Source organism: Motacilla alba, chromosome 3, assembly GCF_015832195.1.
Source record: "Motacilla alba alba isolate MOTALB_02 chromosome 3, Motacilla_alba_V1.0_pri, whole genome shotgun sequence".
Classification (NCBI taxonomy): Eukaryota; Metazoa; Chordata; class Aves; order Passeriformes; family Motacillidae; genus Motacilla; species Motacilla alba.
In genome coordinates this window covers 1602313-1620883 of record NC_052018.1, presented here as the reverse complement: position 1 = coordinate 1620883, position 18571 = coordinate 1602313, and the positions used below count along the sequence as shown (strand labels likewise).

Sequence of the window (18571 nt, the reverse complement as noted above, 5' to 3'; positions counted from 1 at the left end):
GTAGGATTTTGATTTTTTGGGTGGGATTTTTCAGGTAGGATTTTTTTGGGGGTGGAATTTTTTGGGGGAGATTTTTTTGGGGTAGGATTTTTTTGAGGGAATTTTTTTGGGGTGGGATTTATTTTGGGGCATTTTTAAATGGGATTTTTGGGTGGGAATTTTTGGGTGGGACTTTTTAGGCGGGATTTTTTGGGTGGGATTTTTTTGGGGTGGGATTTCCTGGGCAGGATTTCCTGGGCGGGACGTTCTGAGTCTATTTTGGGCTATTTTTGGGCTATTTTGGGCCATTTTGGGCAGTTTCAGGGCTGTTTTGGGCTATTTCTGGGCTATTTTGGGTTATTTTTGGGCCATTTTGGGCAGTTTCAGGGCTGTTTTGGGCCATTTTGGGCTATTTTTGGGCTATTTTGGGCTATTTCAGTGTTATTTTGGGCAATTTTGGGCAGTTTCAGGGCTGTTTTTGGGCTATTTTGGGCTATTTCTGGGCAATTTTTGGGCTATTTTGGGCTATTTTTGGGCTATTTTGGGGCTATTTTGGGCCATTTTGGGCTATTTAGTTCTACTTTTGGGCCATTTTGGGCCATTTTGGGCTGTTTCAGGGCTATTTTGGGCTATTTTGGGGCTATTTTGGGCTAATTCTGGGCTATTTTGGGCTAATTTCGGGCTATTTTGGGCTAATTTTGGGCTATTTTGGGCTATTTCTGGGCTATTTCAGTGTTATTTCTGGGCTATTTTGGGCAGTTTCAGGGCTATTTTGGGCTATTTTGGGGCTATTTTGGGCTATTCTGGGCTATTCTGGGCTATTTTGGTCCATTTGGGGCTATTTGTGGGCCATTTGGGGCTATTCCTGGGCTATTTTAGGCTATTTTGGGCTATTTTGGGCTATTTCTGGGCTTTTTTGGGCTATTCTGGGCAATTTTTGGCTATTTTTGGGCTATTTGGGGCAATTTTGGGCTATTTCAGGGTTATTTTGGGCTATTTTGGGCTATTTTGGGCTATTTTGGGGCTATTTTGGGCTATTTTGGGCTATTTGGGTTTTTTTGGGCTATTTTAGGGTTATTTTGTGCTATTTCTGGGCTGGTTTGGGCTATTTCAGGCCTATTTTGGGCTATTTTGGGCTATTTTGGGTTATTTTGGGCTATTTCTGGGCTATTTTGGGCCATTTTGGGCTATTTCTGGGCTATTTTGGGCTATTTTTGGGCTATTTCTGGGATATTTTGGGCTATTTCTGGGCTATTTTGGGCCATTTAGTTCTACTTTTGGGCTATTTTGGGCTATTTTGGGCTATTTCAGGGTTATTTCTGAGTCTATTTTGGGCTATTTTGGGCTATTTTGGCCCATTTTGAGCAGTTTCAGGGTTATTTTGGGCTATTTTGGCCCATTTTGAGCAGTTTCAGGGTTATTCTGGGCCATTTTGGACCATTTTGTGCTATTTTTGGGCCATTTTTGGGCCATTTTGGGCAGTTTCAGGGCTATTTTTGGGCCATTTTTGGCTATTTTGGGGCAGTTTCAGGGCCGTTTTCGGGGTGTCCCCCTCACCTGCTGCTGGCCCTGCAGGCGCTGCTGCAGCTGCAGCCTCAGCTGGTTGGGGGCGCTCGGGGGGCGGCCGAGCCCCGGCCGGGCCATGCCCAGCCCGCTCCCGGCGCTGTTCTGGAACGTTCCGCGCGCGGCGCCGGGAGCCGCGGGAGCCGCGGCGGCAGCAGGAGGAGGAGGAGGAGGAGGAGGAGGAGGAGGCACGGCCACGGGGACGGCTCCGAAGGGCGGCTTCGGGCGCAGCATTGCCGGGAAGGCGCCGGGAGAGGCCGAGGAGGCCGAGGAGGAGGAGGAGGAGGAGGAGGAAGGCGGGAAGGGCTGGTTGAAGATGGCGGGTTTCTGCTCCAGCAGCAGCGCCGCAGGCGGCGCCGGGGCCGCGTGGGGCTGGAAGCGATCGCTCAGCGCGTCCAGGCCGCCGCCCTGCGGGGAGAACACGGTGAGAGGCCGGCCCCGATCCCATCCCGGAATCCCCCTGGACCCCAAAAGGCCCGGGGATCCCATCCCAGAACCCCCTGGATCCCAAATGGCCCGGGGATCCCATCCCAGAATAATCCTGGATCCCAAAATGGCCTTGGGATCCCATCCCAGAACCCCCTGGATCCCAAAATGGCCCGGGGATCCCATCCCAGAATAGCCCTGGATGCCAAAATGGCCTCGGGATCCCATCCTTGAACCCCCTGAATCCCAAAATCTCCTTGGGATCCCATCCCAGAATCCCCTGGATTCCAAATGGCCTGGGGATCCCATCCCAGAATCCCCCTGGATCCCAAAATCCCTTGGGATCCCATCCCAGAATCCCTTGGATCCCAAAATGGCCTTGGCATCCCAAAATGTCCTTGGGATCCCATCCCAAAATCCCATTGGATCCCAAAATCTCTTTGGAGGTTGATCCCAAATTCTCTTTCAAGGCCAATCCCAAAATCCCTGTGGATCCCAGAATCCCTTGGGATCCCAAAATGGCCTTGGGATCCCATCCCAGAATAGCCCTGGATCCCAAAATCTCCTTGGATCCCAAAATGGCCTTGGGATCCCATCCCAGAATCCCCTGGATCTCAAAATGGCCTTGGGATCCCATCCCAGAATAGCCCTGGATCCCAAAATGGCCTCAGGATCCCATCCCAGAATAGCCCTGGATCCCAAAATGGCCTCGGGATCCCATCCCAGAATAGCCCTGGATCCCAAAATGGCCTTGGGATCCCATCCCAGAATCCCCTGGATCCCAAAATGGCCCGGGGATCCCATCCCAGAATAGCCCTGGATCCCAAATCTCCTTGGATCCCAAAATGTCGTTGGGATCCCATCCCAGAATCCCCTGGATCACAAAATGGCCTTGGGATCCCATCCCAGAACCCCCTTGGATCCCAAAATCCTTTTGGATCCCCAAATCTCCTTGGATCCCAAAATGGCCATGGGATCCCATCCCAGAATCCCCTGGATCCCAAAATGGCCTTGGGATCCCATCACAGAACCCCCTTGGATCCCAAAATCCTTTTGGATCCCCAAATCTCCTTGGATCCCAAAATGTCCTTGGAATCGCATCCCAAAATCTCCTCAGATTTCAAAATGTCCTTGGGATCCCAAAACCTCCTTGGATCCCAAAATCTCCTTGGATCCCATCCCAGAACCCCCTGGATCCCAAAATCCCTTGGGATCCCAAAACCTCCTTGGATCCCAAAATCCTTTTGGATCCCAAAACCTCCTTGGATCCCAAAATCCCTTGGATCCCATCCCAGAACCCCCTGGATCCCAAAATCCCTTGGGATCCCAAAATCTCCTTGGATCCCAAAATCTCTCTGGATCCCAAAATCCCTTTGGATCCCATCCCAAAATATCTTTGGAATCCCAAAATCCCCATTTTTTCCTCCATTTTTCCCCTTTTTTCTCCCCTTTTCCCCCCATTTCTTCCCATTTCTCCTGGGGTTTTCCCCATTTTTCCCCCTTTCCCCCCCTGGTTTTCCCCCGTTTTTTCCCCATTTTCCTCCCCATTTTCCCCCCATTTTTCCTCCATTTTGTCCTGATTTTCCCCCATTTTTTCCTGATTTTTCCCCCAATTTTTCCACCCTTTTTTCCTCCATTTTGTCCTGCTTTTCCCCCATTTTTTCCTTTTTCTTCCTATTTTTCCCCATTTTCCTCCCAATTTTCTCCCCTTTTTCTCCCACTTTTTCCCCATTTTTCCCCCATTTTTTACCCCATTTTTTCCACCATTTTGTCCTGCTTTTCCCCCATTTTCCCCCCCTATTTTTCCCCATCTTTCTCCTTTTTTTACCATTTTTCACCCAATTTTTTCTCCGATTTTCCCCCATTTTTTTAGCATTTTTCCCCTGATTTTTTCCCTGTTTTCCCCAATTTTTTCAACATTTTCCCCCCAATTTTCTCCCCGTTTTTTTCCCATTTTTCCCCATTTTTCCCCATTTTCCCTCCAATTTTTCCTCCATTTTGTCCTGGTTTTCCCCCATTGTTTCCTGATTTGTTTTCCCTATTTTTCCCCATTTCCCCCCATTTTTTCAGCACTTTTCCCCTGATTTTTTCCCCATTTTTTCCCAAATTTCCCCATTTTCCCCCCACTTTTTCCTCCATTTTGTCCTGGTTTTCCCCCATTTTCCCCCCTATTTTCCCCATTTTTTCTTTTTTTTTACCATTTTTCACCCAATTTTTTCTCCGATTTTCCCCATTTTCCCCCCAATTTCTTCCCCATTTTTCCCTCCATTTTGTCCTCGTTTTCCCCCAATTTTTCCTGATTTTTCCCCGTTTTTCCCCTATTTTTCCCCCCGTTTTTTTCCCTCAAATTTCCCCATTTCTCCCCCTTTTTCCCCATTTTCCCCCCAATTTTTCCCCATTTTTTCCTCCATTTTCTCCTCGTTTTTCCCCCAATTTTTCCTGATTTTTCCTTGTTTTTCACCTGATTTTTTCCCAATTTTCCCCCATTTTTTCAGCATTTTCCCCTGATTTTTCCCCATTTTCCCCATTTTTTCAGCATTTTTCACCTGATTTTCCCGGTTTTTTCCCCATTTTCCCCCATTTTTCCCCTGTTTTTCCCCATTTTTTCCCCATTTTTCCCCTGATATTTTCCCCATTTTTTCCCCTCTTTCCCCCCAATTTTTCCCCCATTTTTTCCTCCATTTTGTCCTTGTTTTCCCCCAATTTTTCCTGATTTTTCCCTATTTTTCCCTGATTTTTCCCCCTATTTTTCCCCCAATTTTCTGTCTGTTTTTCCCCGATTTTTCCCCATTTTTTCAACATTTTTCCCCCAATTTTCTACCCATTTTCCCCCATTTTTCCCCATTTTCACCCGATTTTCCCCCGGTTTTTTCCCCATTTTTCACCATTTTTTCCCCATTGTCCTGATTTTTTCCCCATTTTCCCCCCAATTTTTTCCCCATTTTTCCTCCATTTTGTCCTTGTTTTCCCCCAATTTTTCCTGATTTTTTTCCCCATTTTTCCCCCATTTTTCATCTGATTTCTCCCCCATTTTCCCCCCATTTTTTCAGCATTTTTCCCCATTTTTCCCCATTTTCCCCCCATTTTTCCCAAGACTTCTTCACCCGATTTTTCCCCATTTTTCCCCATTTTTCACCTGATTTTTTCCAGATTTTCCCCCATTCTTTCAGCATTTTTTCCCCTGTTTTTTCCCCATTTCCCCCCATTTTTTCCCCATTTTTCTCCATTTTTCCCCATTTTTTCCCCCAATTTTCCCCCCAATTTCCCCCCATTTTTCCTCCATTTTCTCCTTGTTTTCCCCCAATTTCTCCTGATTTTTCCCTATTTTTCCCCCACTTTTCACCCGACTTTTTTCTCCATTTTTCCCCTCATTTTTCCCTCGTTTTTCCCGTTTCTCCCCTGTTTTTCCCCCGTTTTTCCATGTTTTTCCCCCCTCACCTGCCCGAGTTTGTCTCTCCCCAGGGCTCTGTCGATCTCGCCCAGCTCGGTCTCGTCCCTCCCGCTCAGGCAGCTCCTTCTGCCCCCCTTCCCACCCATTTCTTCCTCTTTCTTCCCCATTTTTCCCCATTTTCCCTATTATTTTCCCTCCATTTTTCCCCCCATTTTTCCCCATTTTTCACCTGATTTTCCTCTGGTTTTTTCCCCATCTTTCCCCCATTTTCCCCCATTTTTTCCTCCATTTTGTCCTGATTTTTTCCCTGGTTTCCCCCATTTTTTCAGCATTTTCCCCCATTTTCCCCCATTTTTCCCCATTTCTCCCCCAATTTTTTCCCCATTTTTTCCTCCATTTTGTCCTCGTTTTCCCCCATTTTTCCCTATTTTTCACCCAATTTTCCCCCCATTTCCCCCCATTTCTTCAGCATTTTTCCTCCTATTTTTTCCCATTTTTCCCAATTTTTTCCCCAATTTTTCCCCCCATTTTTTCCTCCATTTTGTCCTGGTTTCCCCCCATTGTTTCCTGATTTTTTCCCTATTTTTCCCCATTTCCCCCCATTTTTTCAGCACTTTTCCCTGATTTTTTCCCCGTTTTTTCCCCAAATTTCCCTGATTTTTCCCCCTGATTTTCTCCCTGTTTTTTCCCATTTCTCCCCTGTTTTTTTCCATGTTTTTCCCCAATTTTTCCCCCCTCACCTGCCCGAGTTTGTCTCTCCCCAGGGCTCTGTGGATCTCGCCCAGCTCGGTCTCGTCCCTCCCGCTCAGGCAGCTCCCTCTGCCCCCCTTCCCACCCATTTCTTCCTCCTTCTTCCCCATTTTTCCCCCAATTTTTCCCCATTTTTCTCCATTTTGTCCTCATTTTCCCCCATTTTTTCCCCATTTTTCACCTGTTTTACCCCATTTTCCCCCATGTTTCCCCATTTTTTCCCCTCTTTCCCCCCAATTTCCCCCCCATTTTTTCCCTCCAGTTTTTTCCTTCTTTTTCCCCAATTTTTCCTGATTTTCCAACTTTTTCTCTGTTTTTTTCCCCATTTCCCCCCATTTTTCCCTGTTTTTCCCTGTTTTTTCCCCATTTTTCTCCATTTTCCCCCATTTTTCCCCCATTTCTCCCCCAATTTTTTCCCCATTTTTCCTCCATTTTGTCCTTGTTTTCCCCCAATTTTTCCTGATTTTTCCCTATTTTTCCCTGATTTTTCCCCCTATTTTTCCCCAAATTTTCTGTCTGTTTTTCCCCGATTTTTCCCCCGATTTTTCCCCATTTTTTCAACATTTTTCCCCCAATTTTCTACCCATTTTCCCCCATTTTTCCCCATTTTCACCCGATTTTCCCCCGGTTTTTTCCCCATTTTTCACCATTTTTTCCCCATTGTCCTGATTTTTTCCCCATTTTCCCCCCAATTTTTTCCCCATTTTTCCTCCATTTTGTCCTTGTTTTCCCCCAATTTTTCCTGATTTTTTTCCCCATTTTTCCCCCATTTTTCATCTGATTTCTCCCCCATTTTCCCCCCATTTTTTCAGCATTTTTCCCCATTTTTCCCCACTTTTCCCCCCATTTTCCCCCCATTTTTCCCAAGACTTCTTCACCCGATTTTTCCCCATTTTTCCCCATTTTTCACCTGATTTTTTCCAGATTTTCCCCCATTCTTTCAGCATTTTTCCCCTGTTTTTTCCCCATTTCCCCCCATTTTTTCCCCATTTTTCTCCATTTTTCCCCATTTTTTCCCCCAATTTTCCCCCCAATTTCCCCCCATTTTTCCTCCATTTTCTCCTTGTTTTCCCCCAATTTCTCCTGATTTTTCCCTATTTTTCCCCCACTTTTCACCCGACTTTTTTCTCCATTTTTCCCCTCATTTTTCCCTCGTTTTTCCCGTTTCTCCCCTGTTTTTCCCCCGTTTTTCCATGTTTTTCCCCCCTCACCTGCCCGAGTTTGTCTCTCCCCAGGGCTCTGTCGATCTCGCCCAGCTCGGTCTCGTCCCTCCCGCTCAGGCAGCTCCCTCTGCCCCCTTTCCCACCCATTTCTTCCCCATTTTCCCCCGTTTTTCCCTGATTTTCTCCCCGTTTTTTCCCATTTTTTCCCTGTTTTTTCCATGTTTTTCCCGGTTTTCCCCCCGGTACCTGCACGAGTTTGTCGATGCCGAGGGCGCGGTCGATCTCGGCCAGCTCGGTGTCGTCGCGGGCGCTCAGGAAGGTGACGAGCTGCTCCAGCAGCGCCTTCTCCTCGCTGCGGCCCTCGGCGCTGCCCGGCGCCAGCAGCAGCTCCTCCAGCGGGCACGGCCTGCCAGGGAACACCGGCACATGGGAACGGGAACACCGGGAACATGGGAACGGGAACATGGGAATGGCAACGGGAACACGGGAACGGGAACGGGAACGGCACCGGGAACACCGGGATGGGAACGGGAACGGGAACGGCACCGGGAACACCGGAATGGGAACGGGATCACGGGAACGGGAACGGCACCGGGAACACCGGAATGGGAACGGGATCACGGGAACGGGAACGGCACCGGGAACACCGGAATGGGAACGGGAACATGGGAACACGGAAATGGCACCGGGAACATGGGAACACGGGAACGGGAACACCAGAACACGGGAATGGCACCGGGAACACCAGAATGGGAACGGGAACAGGAACGGCACCGGGAACACCGGGATGGGAACGGGAACACCGGAATGGGAACGGGAAAATGGGAATGGCAACGGGAACACGGGAACGGGAACGGGAATGGCACCGGGAACACCGGAATGGGAACGGGAACACGGGAACACGGAAATGGCACCGGGAACATGGGAACACGGGAACGGGAACACCAGAACACGGGAATGGCACCGGGAACACCGGAATGGGAACGGGAACGGCACCGGGAACACCGGAATGGAAACGGGAACAGGAACGGCACCGGGAACACCGGAATGGGAACGGGATCACGGGAACACGGAAATGGCACCGGGAACGGGAACACAGGAACGGGAACACGGGAACGGGAACGGCACCGGGAACACCGGAATGGGAACGGGAACAGGAACGGCACTGGGAACACCGGAATGGAAACGGGAATGGGAACGGCACCGGGAACACCGGAATGGGAACGGGAACACGGGAACGGGAACGGGAACGGGAACACCAGAACACAGGAATGGCACCGGGAACGCCGGAATGGGAACGGGAACAGAAATGGCACCGGGAACACCGGAATGGGAACGGGAACGGGAACGGCACCGGGAACACCGGAATGGGAACGGGAACGGGAACAGCACCGGGAACACCGGAATGGGAACTGGAATGGGAACGGGAACACGGGAACGGGAACACGGGAATGGGAACGGGAACATGGGAATGGGAACACGGGAATGGGAACGGGAATGGGAACGGGAATGGGAACTGGAATGGGAACGGGAATGGGAACGGGAATGGGAACTGGAATGGGAACGGGAACACGGGAACGGGAATGGGAACGGGAATGGGAACTGGAATGGGAACGGGAACACGGGAATGGGAAAACGGGAATGGGAACGGGAACAGGAACGGCACTGGGAACACCGGAATGGAAACGGGAATGGGAACGGCACCGGGAACACCGGAATGGGAACGGGAACACGGGAACGGGAACGGGAACGGGAACACCAGAACACAGGAATGGCACCGGGAACGCCGGAATGGGAACGGGAACAGAAATGGCACCGGGAACACCGGAATGGGAACGGGAACGGGAACGGCACCGGGAACACCGGAATGGGAACGGGAATGGGAACGGGAACACGGGAACACCGGAATGGGAACGGGAACGGGAACGGCACCGGGAACACCGGAATGGGAACTGGAATGGGAACGGGAACACGGGAACGGGAACACGGGAATGGGAACGGGAACATGGGAATGGGAACACGGGAATGGGAACGGGAATGGGAACGGGAATGGGAACTGGAATGGGAACGGGAACACGGGAACGGGAACACGGGAATGGGAACGGGAACACGGGAATGGGAACGGGAAGCCGGGAATGGCACCGGGAACACGGAAATGGGAACGGGAACAGGAATGGGAACGGGAACGGGAATGGCACCAGGAACACGGGAATGGGAACGGGAACACAGGAATGGCACCGGGAACGAGAATGGCACTGGGAACAGAAACGGGAATGGCACCAGGAACACGGGAATGGCGGCCTGGGAATCTGGGAATGCCGGCCTGGGAACACTGGGAATGCCGGCCTGGAAATCTGGGAATGCCTGCCTGGAAATCTGGGAATGCCTGCCTGGAAATCTGGGAATGCCTGCCTGGAAATCTGGGAATACGTGCCTGGAAATCTGGGAATGCCGGCCTGGGAACACTGGGAATGCCGGCCTGGAAATCTGGGAATGCCGGCCTGGAAATCTGGGAATGCCTGCCTGGAAATCTGGGAATGCCGGCCTGGGAACACTGGGAATGCCGGCCTGGGAATCTGGGAATGCCTGCCTGGAAATCTGGGAATACCTGCCTGTAAACCTGGGAATGCCGGCCTGGGAACACTGGGAATGCCTGCCTGGAAATCTGGGAATACGTGCCTGGGAACACTGGGAATGCCTGCCTGGGAACACTGGGAATGCCTGCCTGGAAATCTGGGAATACCTGCCTGGAAATCTGGGAATGCCGGCCTGGGAACACTGGGAATGCCGGCCTGGAAACACTGGGAATGCCTGCCTGGAAATCTGGGAATGCCTGCCTGGAAATCTGGGAATACCTGCCTGTAAACCTGGGAATGCCGGCCTGGAAACACTGGGAATGCCTGCCTGGAAATCTGGGAATGCCGGCCTGGGAACACTGGGAATGCCGGCCTGGAAATCTGGGAATACCTGCCTGGAAATCTGGGAATACCTGCCTGGAAACACTGGGAATGCCTGCCTGGAAATTGGGGAATTCTCCCCTGGAAAAATGGGAATTCTCCCCTGGAAGAATGGGGATTCACATTGGGAAAATTGGGAATTCCTGCCTGGAAAATCTGAGAGAAATCCCCGAGGGAAATCTGGGAATTCCTGCCTGGAAACACTGGGAATTCCTGCTTGGAAAAACTGGGAATTCCTGCCCGGAAACACTGGGAATTCCTGCCTGGAAACACTGGGAATTCACACCTGGAAACACTGGGAATGCCTGCCTGGAAATCTGGGAATTATACACTGGGAAAATGGGAATTCTCTGCTGGGAAACTGGGAATGCCTGCCTGGAAATCTGGGAATTCCTGCCTGGAAACACTGGGAATGCCGGCCTGGGAACACTGGGAATTCACACCTGGAAACACTGGGAATTCCTGCCTGCAAATCTGGGAATGCCGGCCTGGGAACACTGGGAATGCCGGCCTGGAAACGCTGGGAATGCCGGCCTGGGAACACTGGGAATGCCTGCCTGGAAATTGGGGAATTCTCCCCTGGAAAAATGGGAATTCTCCCCTGGAAGAATGGGAATTCTCCCCTGGAAGAATGGGGATTCACACTGGGAAAATTGGGAATTCCTGCCGGGAAAATCTGAGAGAAATCCCCGAGGGAAATCTGGGAATTCCTGCCTGGAAACACTGGGAATTCCTGCTTGGAAAAACTGGGAATTCCTGCCTGGAAACACTGGGAATTCCTGCCTGGAAACACTGGGAATTCACACCTGGAAACACTGGGAATGCCTGCCTGGAAACACTGGGAATTCCTGCCTGGAAATCTGGGAATGCCTGCCTGGGAACACTGGGAATTCCTGCTTGGAAAAACTGGGAATTCCTGCCTGGAAGTCTGGGAATTATACACTGGGAAAATGGGAATTCTCTGCTGGGAAATCTGGGAATTCCTGCCTGGAAACACTGGGAATTCCTGCTTGGAAACACTGGGAATTCCTGCCTGGAAACACTGGGAATGCCTGCCTGGAAACACTGGGAATTCCTGCCTGGAAATCTGGGAATGCCTGCCTGGGAACACTGGGAATTCCTGCTTGGAAAAACTGGGAATTCCTGCCTGGAAATCTGGGAATTATACACTGGGAAAATGGGAATTCTCTGCTGGGAAACTGGGAATGCCTGCCTGGAAAATCTGGGAATTCCTGCCTGGAAACACTGGGAATTCACACTGGAAAAAATGGGAATTCCTGCTTGGGAAATCTGGGAATTCCTGCCTGGAAATCGGGGAATTCTCCCCTGGAAAAATAGGAATTACACACCAGGAAATCTGGGAATTCCTGCCTGGAAACACTGGGAATTCCTGCTTGGAAATCGGGGAATTCCTGCCTGGAAATCTGGGAATTCCTGGGAATTTTGGGAAAATCCTTGGGAATTTCGGGGAAATTTTGGGAAAACCCTTGGGAGTTTCGGGAAGAACCCTCAGGAAATCTGGGAAACCCCTTGGGAATGTGGGAATGTGGGAATCCCAGGACTCACTCGTCGCTCTTGGGCAGGCTGGGGCGGGGCAGCGGCGCCATCGCGGGATCCGCCCACGGCAGCGGCTCCGGAATTCCCGGAATTCCCAAGCCGGGCTCGGGAACCCCCAGCTCCAGCTCCGGCAGCCCTGGAGGAAGAGGAAAATCGGGATTGTCCGAGCGAAGAATTCCCAAAAAAATCCAACATTTCAAGGCCAAATCCCGAGAAAATCTGGGATCCGGGCGAGGGTTTGACGCCGTTCCCGCCATCGCCACGTCCGGGATTTCGGGAATTCTGGCAATTCTGGGAATTGCCGTACCTGAGGGGGCTCTGGCGGCCGCGCCGGGCTGCAGGGGGGGCACTCCGGACACGCCGGAGTCGTTCCTGTCCGCGCCGCAAATCCCGGGAAGCGGCGCCGGCTTTTCCAGGGAAGGGAGGAGCTGATCCAGCTGCTCCAGCTCGGCTGAGAACTGCGGGGAGAGGGGAAACGGCCTGGGATGAACGGGGAAATTCCGGGATCAGCCGGGGAAATTCCGGGATCAACGGGGAAATTCCGGGATCAGCCGGGGAAATTCCGGGATCAACGGGGAAATTCCGGGATCAACGGGGAAATTCCGGGATCAGCCGGGGAAATTCCGGGATCAGCCGGGGAAAAATCCGGGATCAACGGGGAAATTCCGGGATCAATGGGGAAATCGCGGGATCAGCCGGGGAAATTCCGGGATCAACGGGGAAATTCCGGGACCAGCCGGGGAAATTCCGGGATCAACGGGGAAATTCCGGGATCAGCCGGGGAAATTCCGGGATCAACGGGGAAATTCCGGGATCAGGCGGGGAAAAATCTGGGATCAGACAGGAAAAATCTTGGGATCAAGCGGGGAAAAATCTGTGATCAAGTGGGGAAAATTTTGGGAACAGGCGGGAAAAAATCTGGGATCAAGCGGGGAAAAATCCGGGATCAGGTGGAAAAAATCTGGGATCAGGAGGGGAAAATTCTGGGATCAGCCAGGAAAATTCCAGGATCAGGCGGGGAAAAATCTGGGATCAGGCGGGAAAAATTTTGGGATCAGGTGGGAAAAATTCTGGGATCAAGTGGGAAAAATCTTGGAATAAAGGGGTAAAAATCCTGGGAATAGATGGGAAAAATCCGGGATCAGGTGGGAAAAATCTGGGATCAGGCGGGGAAAATTCTGGGATCAGCCGGGAAAAATTCTGGGATCAGGCAGGGAAAAATCTTGGGATCAGGTGGGGAAAATTGTGGGATGAACTAGAAATAATTTTGGGATCAGGTGGGAAAAATCTTGGGATCAACTGGGAAAAAATCTGGGATGAGGCGGGGAAAATTCTGGGATCAAACATGAAAAATTCTGGGATCAACCAGGTAAAATCCCAGAATAAAAGGGTAAACATCTTGGGATCAGCTGGAAAAATCCCAGAATAAAGTGGGAAAAATCCAGGGATTAGATGGGAAAAATCTTGGAATCGGGTGGGAAAAACTCTGGGATCAGGTGAGGAAAATTGTGGGATCAACCGGGAAAAATTTTGGGATCAACTGGGAAAAAACCTGGGATCAGGCGGGGAAAATTCTGGGATCAACTGGGGAAAATTCTGGGATCAGACAGGAAAAATCTTCGGATCAGGTGGGGGAAATTGTGGGACCAACCGGGAAAAATTCTGGGATCAGGCGGGGAAAAAATCTGGGATCAGGCGGGGAAAATTCTGGGATCAGGCGGGAAAAATCTTGGGATCAGGCGGGGAAAATTGTGGGATCAACTGGGAAAAATTCTGGGATCACACAGGAAAAATCTTGGGATCAGGCGGGAAAAATTCTGGAATAAGGCAAGAAAAATTCTGGGATCAGGTGGGGAAAACTGTGGGATCAACCAGGAAAAATTCTGGGATCAGGCGGGAAAAATCTTGGGATGAGCTGAGAAAAATTCTGGGATCAGGAGGGAAAATTCTTGGGATTGCACGGGAATGGGAAGCCAAATCCAGGAGAATTCCTAGAAAATCCCTGGGAGCATCCAAGGAAATCTTGGAGAACCTCAAGATCTTGGGATTGGAGCGGGATGGGAACGAAGCTCCAGAAATCCCACCCAAACCATTCTGGATTTCCAGGATTCCATGGGAACGGGAAGCCAAATCCAAGAGAATTCCCAGGAAATTTTTGGGAATGACCATGGAGATCTTGGAATTACGGGATTGGAGCTGGATGGGATGGAATCTCCACAAATCCCACCCAAACCACCCTGGACCTCCAGGATTCCACCGGAGCCGGAAACCAAACCCAGGAGAATTCCGAGAAAATCCCTGGGAGCATCCAAGGAAATCTTGGAGAACCTCAAGACCTTGGGATTGGAGCGGGATGGGATCGAAGCTCCAGAAATCCCACCCAAACCATTCCAGAACTTCAGCATTCCATGGGAGCAGGAAGACAAATCCAGGAGAATTCCCAGAAAATCTTTGGGAATGCCCAAGGAAATCTTGGAATATCGGGATTGGAGCGGGATGGGATGGAATCTCCACAAATCCCATCCAAACCACCCTGGATCTCCAAGATTCTTTGGAAACGGGAAGCCCAATCCAGGAGAATTCCCAGGAAATCCCTGGGAGCATCCAAGGAAATCCTGGAGAACCTCAAGATCTTGGGATTGGAACGGGATGGGATCGAAGCTCCACAAATCCCACCGAAACCATTCCGGATCTCCAGGATTCCACGGGAATGGGAAGCCAAATCCAGGAGAATTCCCAGAAAATCTTTGGGAATGACCAAGGAAACCTTGGAATCTTGGGATTGGAACGGGATGGGATGGAATCTCCACAAATCCCACCCAAACCACCCTGGATCTCCAGGATTCCACCGGAGCCGGAAACCAAATCCAGGAGAATTCCCAGGCAATCCGCCTTCTCCCCCACCCACCTGTCCCGGCGCCTCCATCTTGACCTCGTCTCCGGCCGGGATTTTGGGAAGGGCGGCCGGAGCGGCCGGACACGGCTCGGCGGCCTCGCCCTTCTCCACCTTGACCTTGACGTCGTCCAGGCTGAGCGCCGGCGCCTCCTTCTCGTCCTTATCCAGCAGGTACCGGAGCAGCTGGTGATCCTTGGATTCCTTCTTCTTCTCCGCCTCCGCCGCGCCGGCATTCCCGCCGCCGCCGGCATTCCCGCCGGGATTCTCCTTCTTGTCCTGCTCGGCGGCCAGGGCGGGGATGTCGGAGGGGCTGCCCTCCTGCAGCAGCCGGTGCAGGATCTTGTGGCGCTCCGTCAGCGAGCTGTGCGAGGACGGGCACGCCGGCGCCGGCACGGCGCTCCCGGGAACGCCGGCGCACGCCAGGGAATCCTTGGAGCTGGTGTCGGCGTCGGCGTGGTGCCGCAGCTGCTGCTCGGCCGTGCTGGCCAGCAGCTGCACCAGCCGGTGGCTCGTGCCTTGGGGACACTTCCCGGCGCCGTCCCCCGCCTCGGATCCGTGCGGAATTCCCGGCTCCGAGGTTTTGTCGGAGCCGCCGCCGCCGCCGCCGTCCCCTTGGATCATCTCGCCGAGGATGGAAGAGATCTCCTTGCCGTCCTTGGGGTCGGATTTGCCGCCGACGCGGCCGGGAGAGTTTTGGGAGCTCGGCTGCCTCAAAAATCCCGGATTTGCCGGAGGCTCCGGAAGCGCCGAGTTGACGGGAGCGTTGGGAAAAGGCCGGGAATTCCCGGAGGACGAGGAAGAGGAGGACGAGGAGGAGGAGGAAGCCGGGGAGTGCATGGATGGCGAGAAGGGATTGCCGGGAGGAGCTCGGGATCTGGGAATCAATCCCGGGCTCCCGCGGTGCCGCGGCGACAGGAATTGCGGCGCCGGAATTCCGGGGCTGTTCATGGGGGAGCTGCCGTGGGATAACGGGTGGGAATTCCCGGGAGTTTGGCTTAAGGCAACGTTGGATCCCAGCGGATTCCCGAAATTCGCTTGGCCCGAGGCGGAATTCCCGGGATGAGGGGAGGGCGCGGCCATGACGGAGCCGTTGGATGGAGGGAGGGAAGGCGGCAGCGCCATTCCCGGCGCCGGAGGAACGTTGGGATTCACCCTGGGAAGGGCCATGCCCGGGCCGGGGGCGTCCTGGGGGGAGAGAATTCCGTGATCCCTGGGGGAAAAAAACATGGGAAAATCAGGGGTTTTCCTGGTTTTCGGTGTTCCCCGAGGCCGTTCCGGCAGCAGGAATCCCAAAAATTCCCTGCTCGGAATTCCAGCTGCTCCAAGGCTTTCTCAGGCTCTGGAATTCCCAAATCCTGCTCTGAGAACAGCAGGAGTTCAAAAAAATTCCCTGCTTGGAATTCCGTCTGGTCCGACCTTTTTTCCAGGTCTGGAATTCCCAGGTCAGCATTCCCGCCATCCCAGCCCCCTCGCGCTGGGAAAAGTCGGTTTTCCCAAATTTCTGGGGTCGTTCCAGGATTCCCTGGACCCGTTCCAACAGCTCCAGAGGATCATTTTTCCTGGGAATTCTGACAAAAATCCTTGGGAGGGGAAGATCCCAATCCCGGTTTCAATCCTAATCCCAATCCTGATCCTGATCCCAGTCCCTATTCCAATCCTGATCCCAGTCCCAAACCTAATTCCAATCCCAACCCCAAACCCGATTCTGATCCCAATCCTAATCTCAATCCCAATCCCTATCCTAGTCCCGATTACAATCCCAATTCCAATCCCAATCCCAATTCTGATCCCAATCCCAACCCCAATCCCAATCCTAATTTCAATCCTAATCCTAATCCTGATCCTGATCCCAATCCCAATCCCAGTCCCAACCCTTATCAAAATCCTAGTTCTAATTCCAATCCCAATCCCAACCCAGATCCAAATCCCAATCTCAGACACAATCCCAACCCAAATCCCAATCCTAATTTCAGTCCTAATCCTAATCCTGATCCCAATCCCAAAACCAATTCCAAACCAATTTCAATTCCAATTCCAACCCCAATACCATTCCTAATAATTCCAATCACGATCCCAATCCCAGTCCCAATTCTAATCCTAAACCTAATCCTAATCCCAATCCCAAAACCAATCCTAATCCAAATTCCAATTCAAATCCCAATCTGATTCCAATTTCAACCTCAATCCCATTCCCAATTCTAATTCCAATCACGATCCAAATCCAATTCAAATCCCAGTCCCAATCCTAATCCTAAACCTAATCCTAATTCCAATCCCAAAACCAATCCTAATCCAAATTCCAACTCCAATTCCAATCCCAAACCCCATTTCATTTCCAGTCCCAATCCCAATCCCAATCCAATTCCAATTTTAATCCCAATCCCCATCCCAATTCCAATCACGATCCCTATCCCGATCCAATCCCAGTCCCAATTCTAATCCTAAACCTAATCCTAATTCCAATCCCAAAACCAATCCTAATGCAAATTCCAATTCCAATCCCAATCCGATTCCAATTCCAACCCCAATCCCATTCCCAATTCTAATTCCAATCACAATCCCAATCCCATTCCAATCCCAGTCCTAATTCTAATCCTAAACCTAATCCTAATCCAATCGCAAAACCAATCCTAATCCAAATTCCAACTCCAATTCCAATCCCAAACCCCATTTCATTTCCAGTCACAATCCCAATCCAATGCCAATTTCAATCCCAATCCCAATCCCAATTGTAATTCCAACCATGATCCAAATCCCATTCCAATCCCAGTCCCAATCCTAATCCTAAACCTAATCCCAATTCAAATCCCAATCCCAATTCAAATCCCAATCCCAATCCCATTCCCAATCCCATTCCCATTCCCAACCAGCACTGAGGACCAAGGGAATGCCTGGATGAGGCCGAGGCCGGATTTTTGGGAAAAATTCCTCCCCCAGAGTTTGAAAACACCTAGAAAAAATTTCCTTAAGAAACACCAAAATTCCCAAACCCTCCAGAATTCCGGGAAAAACTCAAAAGTGGGAAAAAAGAAGGGATAAAAACCCCAGAAAGCTGGAAAAACCCAGGGCGGGATCAGCATCCCATCTCCCAGCTCCATCCCTGCCTCATCCGGGTGATTCCTGGAGCGCTTCCAGGACAGAAATCCGAGGAATTCCACGGAATTCTGAGGGATTCGATGGAATTCCATGGAAACCCGAGGGATTCCCGGGAATTCCGTACCTGTCGATGACGTGGATGCCCATGATGAAGGGCTGCAGCTCCGGGTTGGCGGGGTAGCAGAGCTTGCACTTGGTGTGGGCGCTCAGCACGGAGCCGTCGCTCAGCGTGAAGCGGTACGAGGGGCTGAAGGCCGTGCCCCGCGTCATCACTGAGGGGAGAAACACAGAATTCCAGGAAAAATATGGAAAAATAACGGAAAATCCCCAGAAAATCCTGAGGAAATCCTAAAAACGAGAATAAAACTAAGGGAGGATCAGCACAGAGCCGTCGCTCAGCGTGAAGGAGGATGAGGGGCTGAAGGCCGTGCCCCGCGTCATCACTGAGGGGAAAAACACACAGAATTCCAGGGAAAATATGGAAAAATCATGGAAAATCCTGAGAAAATCCTGAGGAAATCCTAAAAACGAGGATAAAACTAAGGGAGGCTCAGCGTGGAGCTGTCCCACAGTGTGAAGCGGGATGAGGGGCTGAAGGCCGTGCCCCGTGTCATTCCTGAGGGGAAAAGCACAGAATTCCAGGGAAAAACTGGGAAAAATCACAGAAAATCCTGAGAAAATCCCAATCTAATCCCAAAATCACCAATCCAATGAAAAGCTAAGACCAAAAACCCCGACAGAGCCCAGGGAGGATCAGCACAGAGACCTCGCTCAGTGTGAAGGCCATGAGGGG

The 18571-nt window shown here is 51.4% G+C and overlaps 1 protein-coding gene across 1 annotated transcript in view; it reads right to left on the bottom strand.

Annotated features, from left to right (window-relative positions):
* NCOA1 (nuclear receptor coactivator 1) overlaps nucleotides 1-18571 on the bottom strand; it is a 33909-nt gene that overhangs the window by 1236 nt on the left and 14102 nt on the right. Inside the window, exons 13-18 of the mRNA XM_038130509.1 lie at nucleotides 17903-18050; nucleotides 14695-15892; nucleotides 12094-12244; nucleotides 11796-11922; nucleotides 7519-7678; nucleotides 1537-1950 (exon numbers count right to left, since the gene is read on the bottom strand). Of these exons, the coding sequence (XP_037986437.1) occupies nucleotides 1537-1950; nucleotides 7519-7678; nucleotides 11796-11922; nucleotides 12094-12244; nucleotides 14695-15892; nucleotides 17903-18050 (2198 nt within the window). The remainder of the gene's footprint in view (nucleotides 1-1536; nucleotides 1951-7518; nucleotides 7679-11795; nucleotides 11923-12093; nucleotides 12245-14694; nucleotides 15893-17902; nucleotides 18051-18571) is intronic.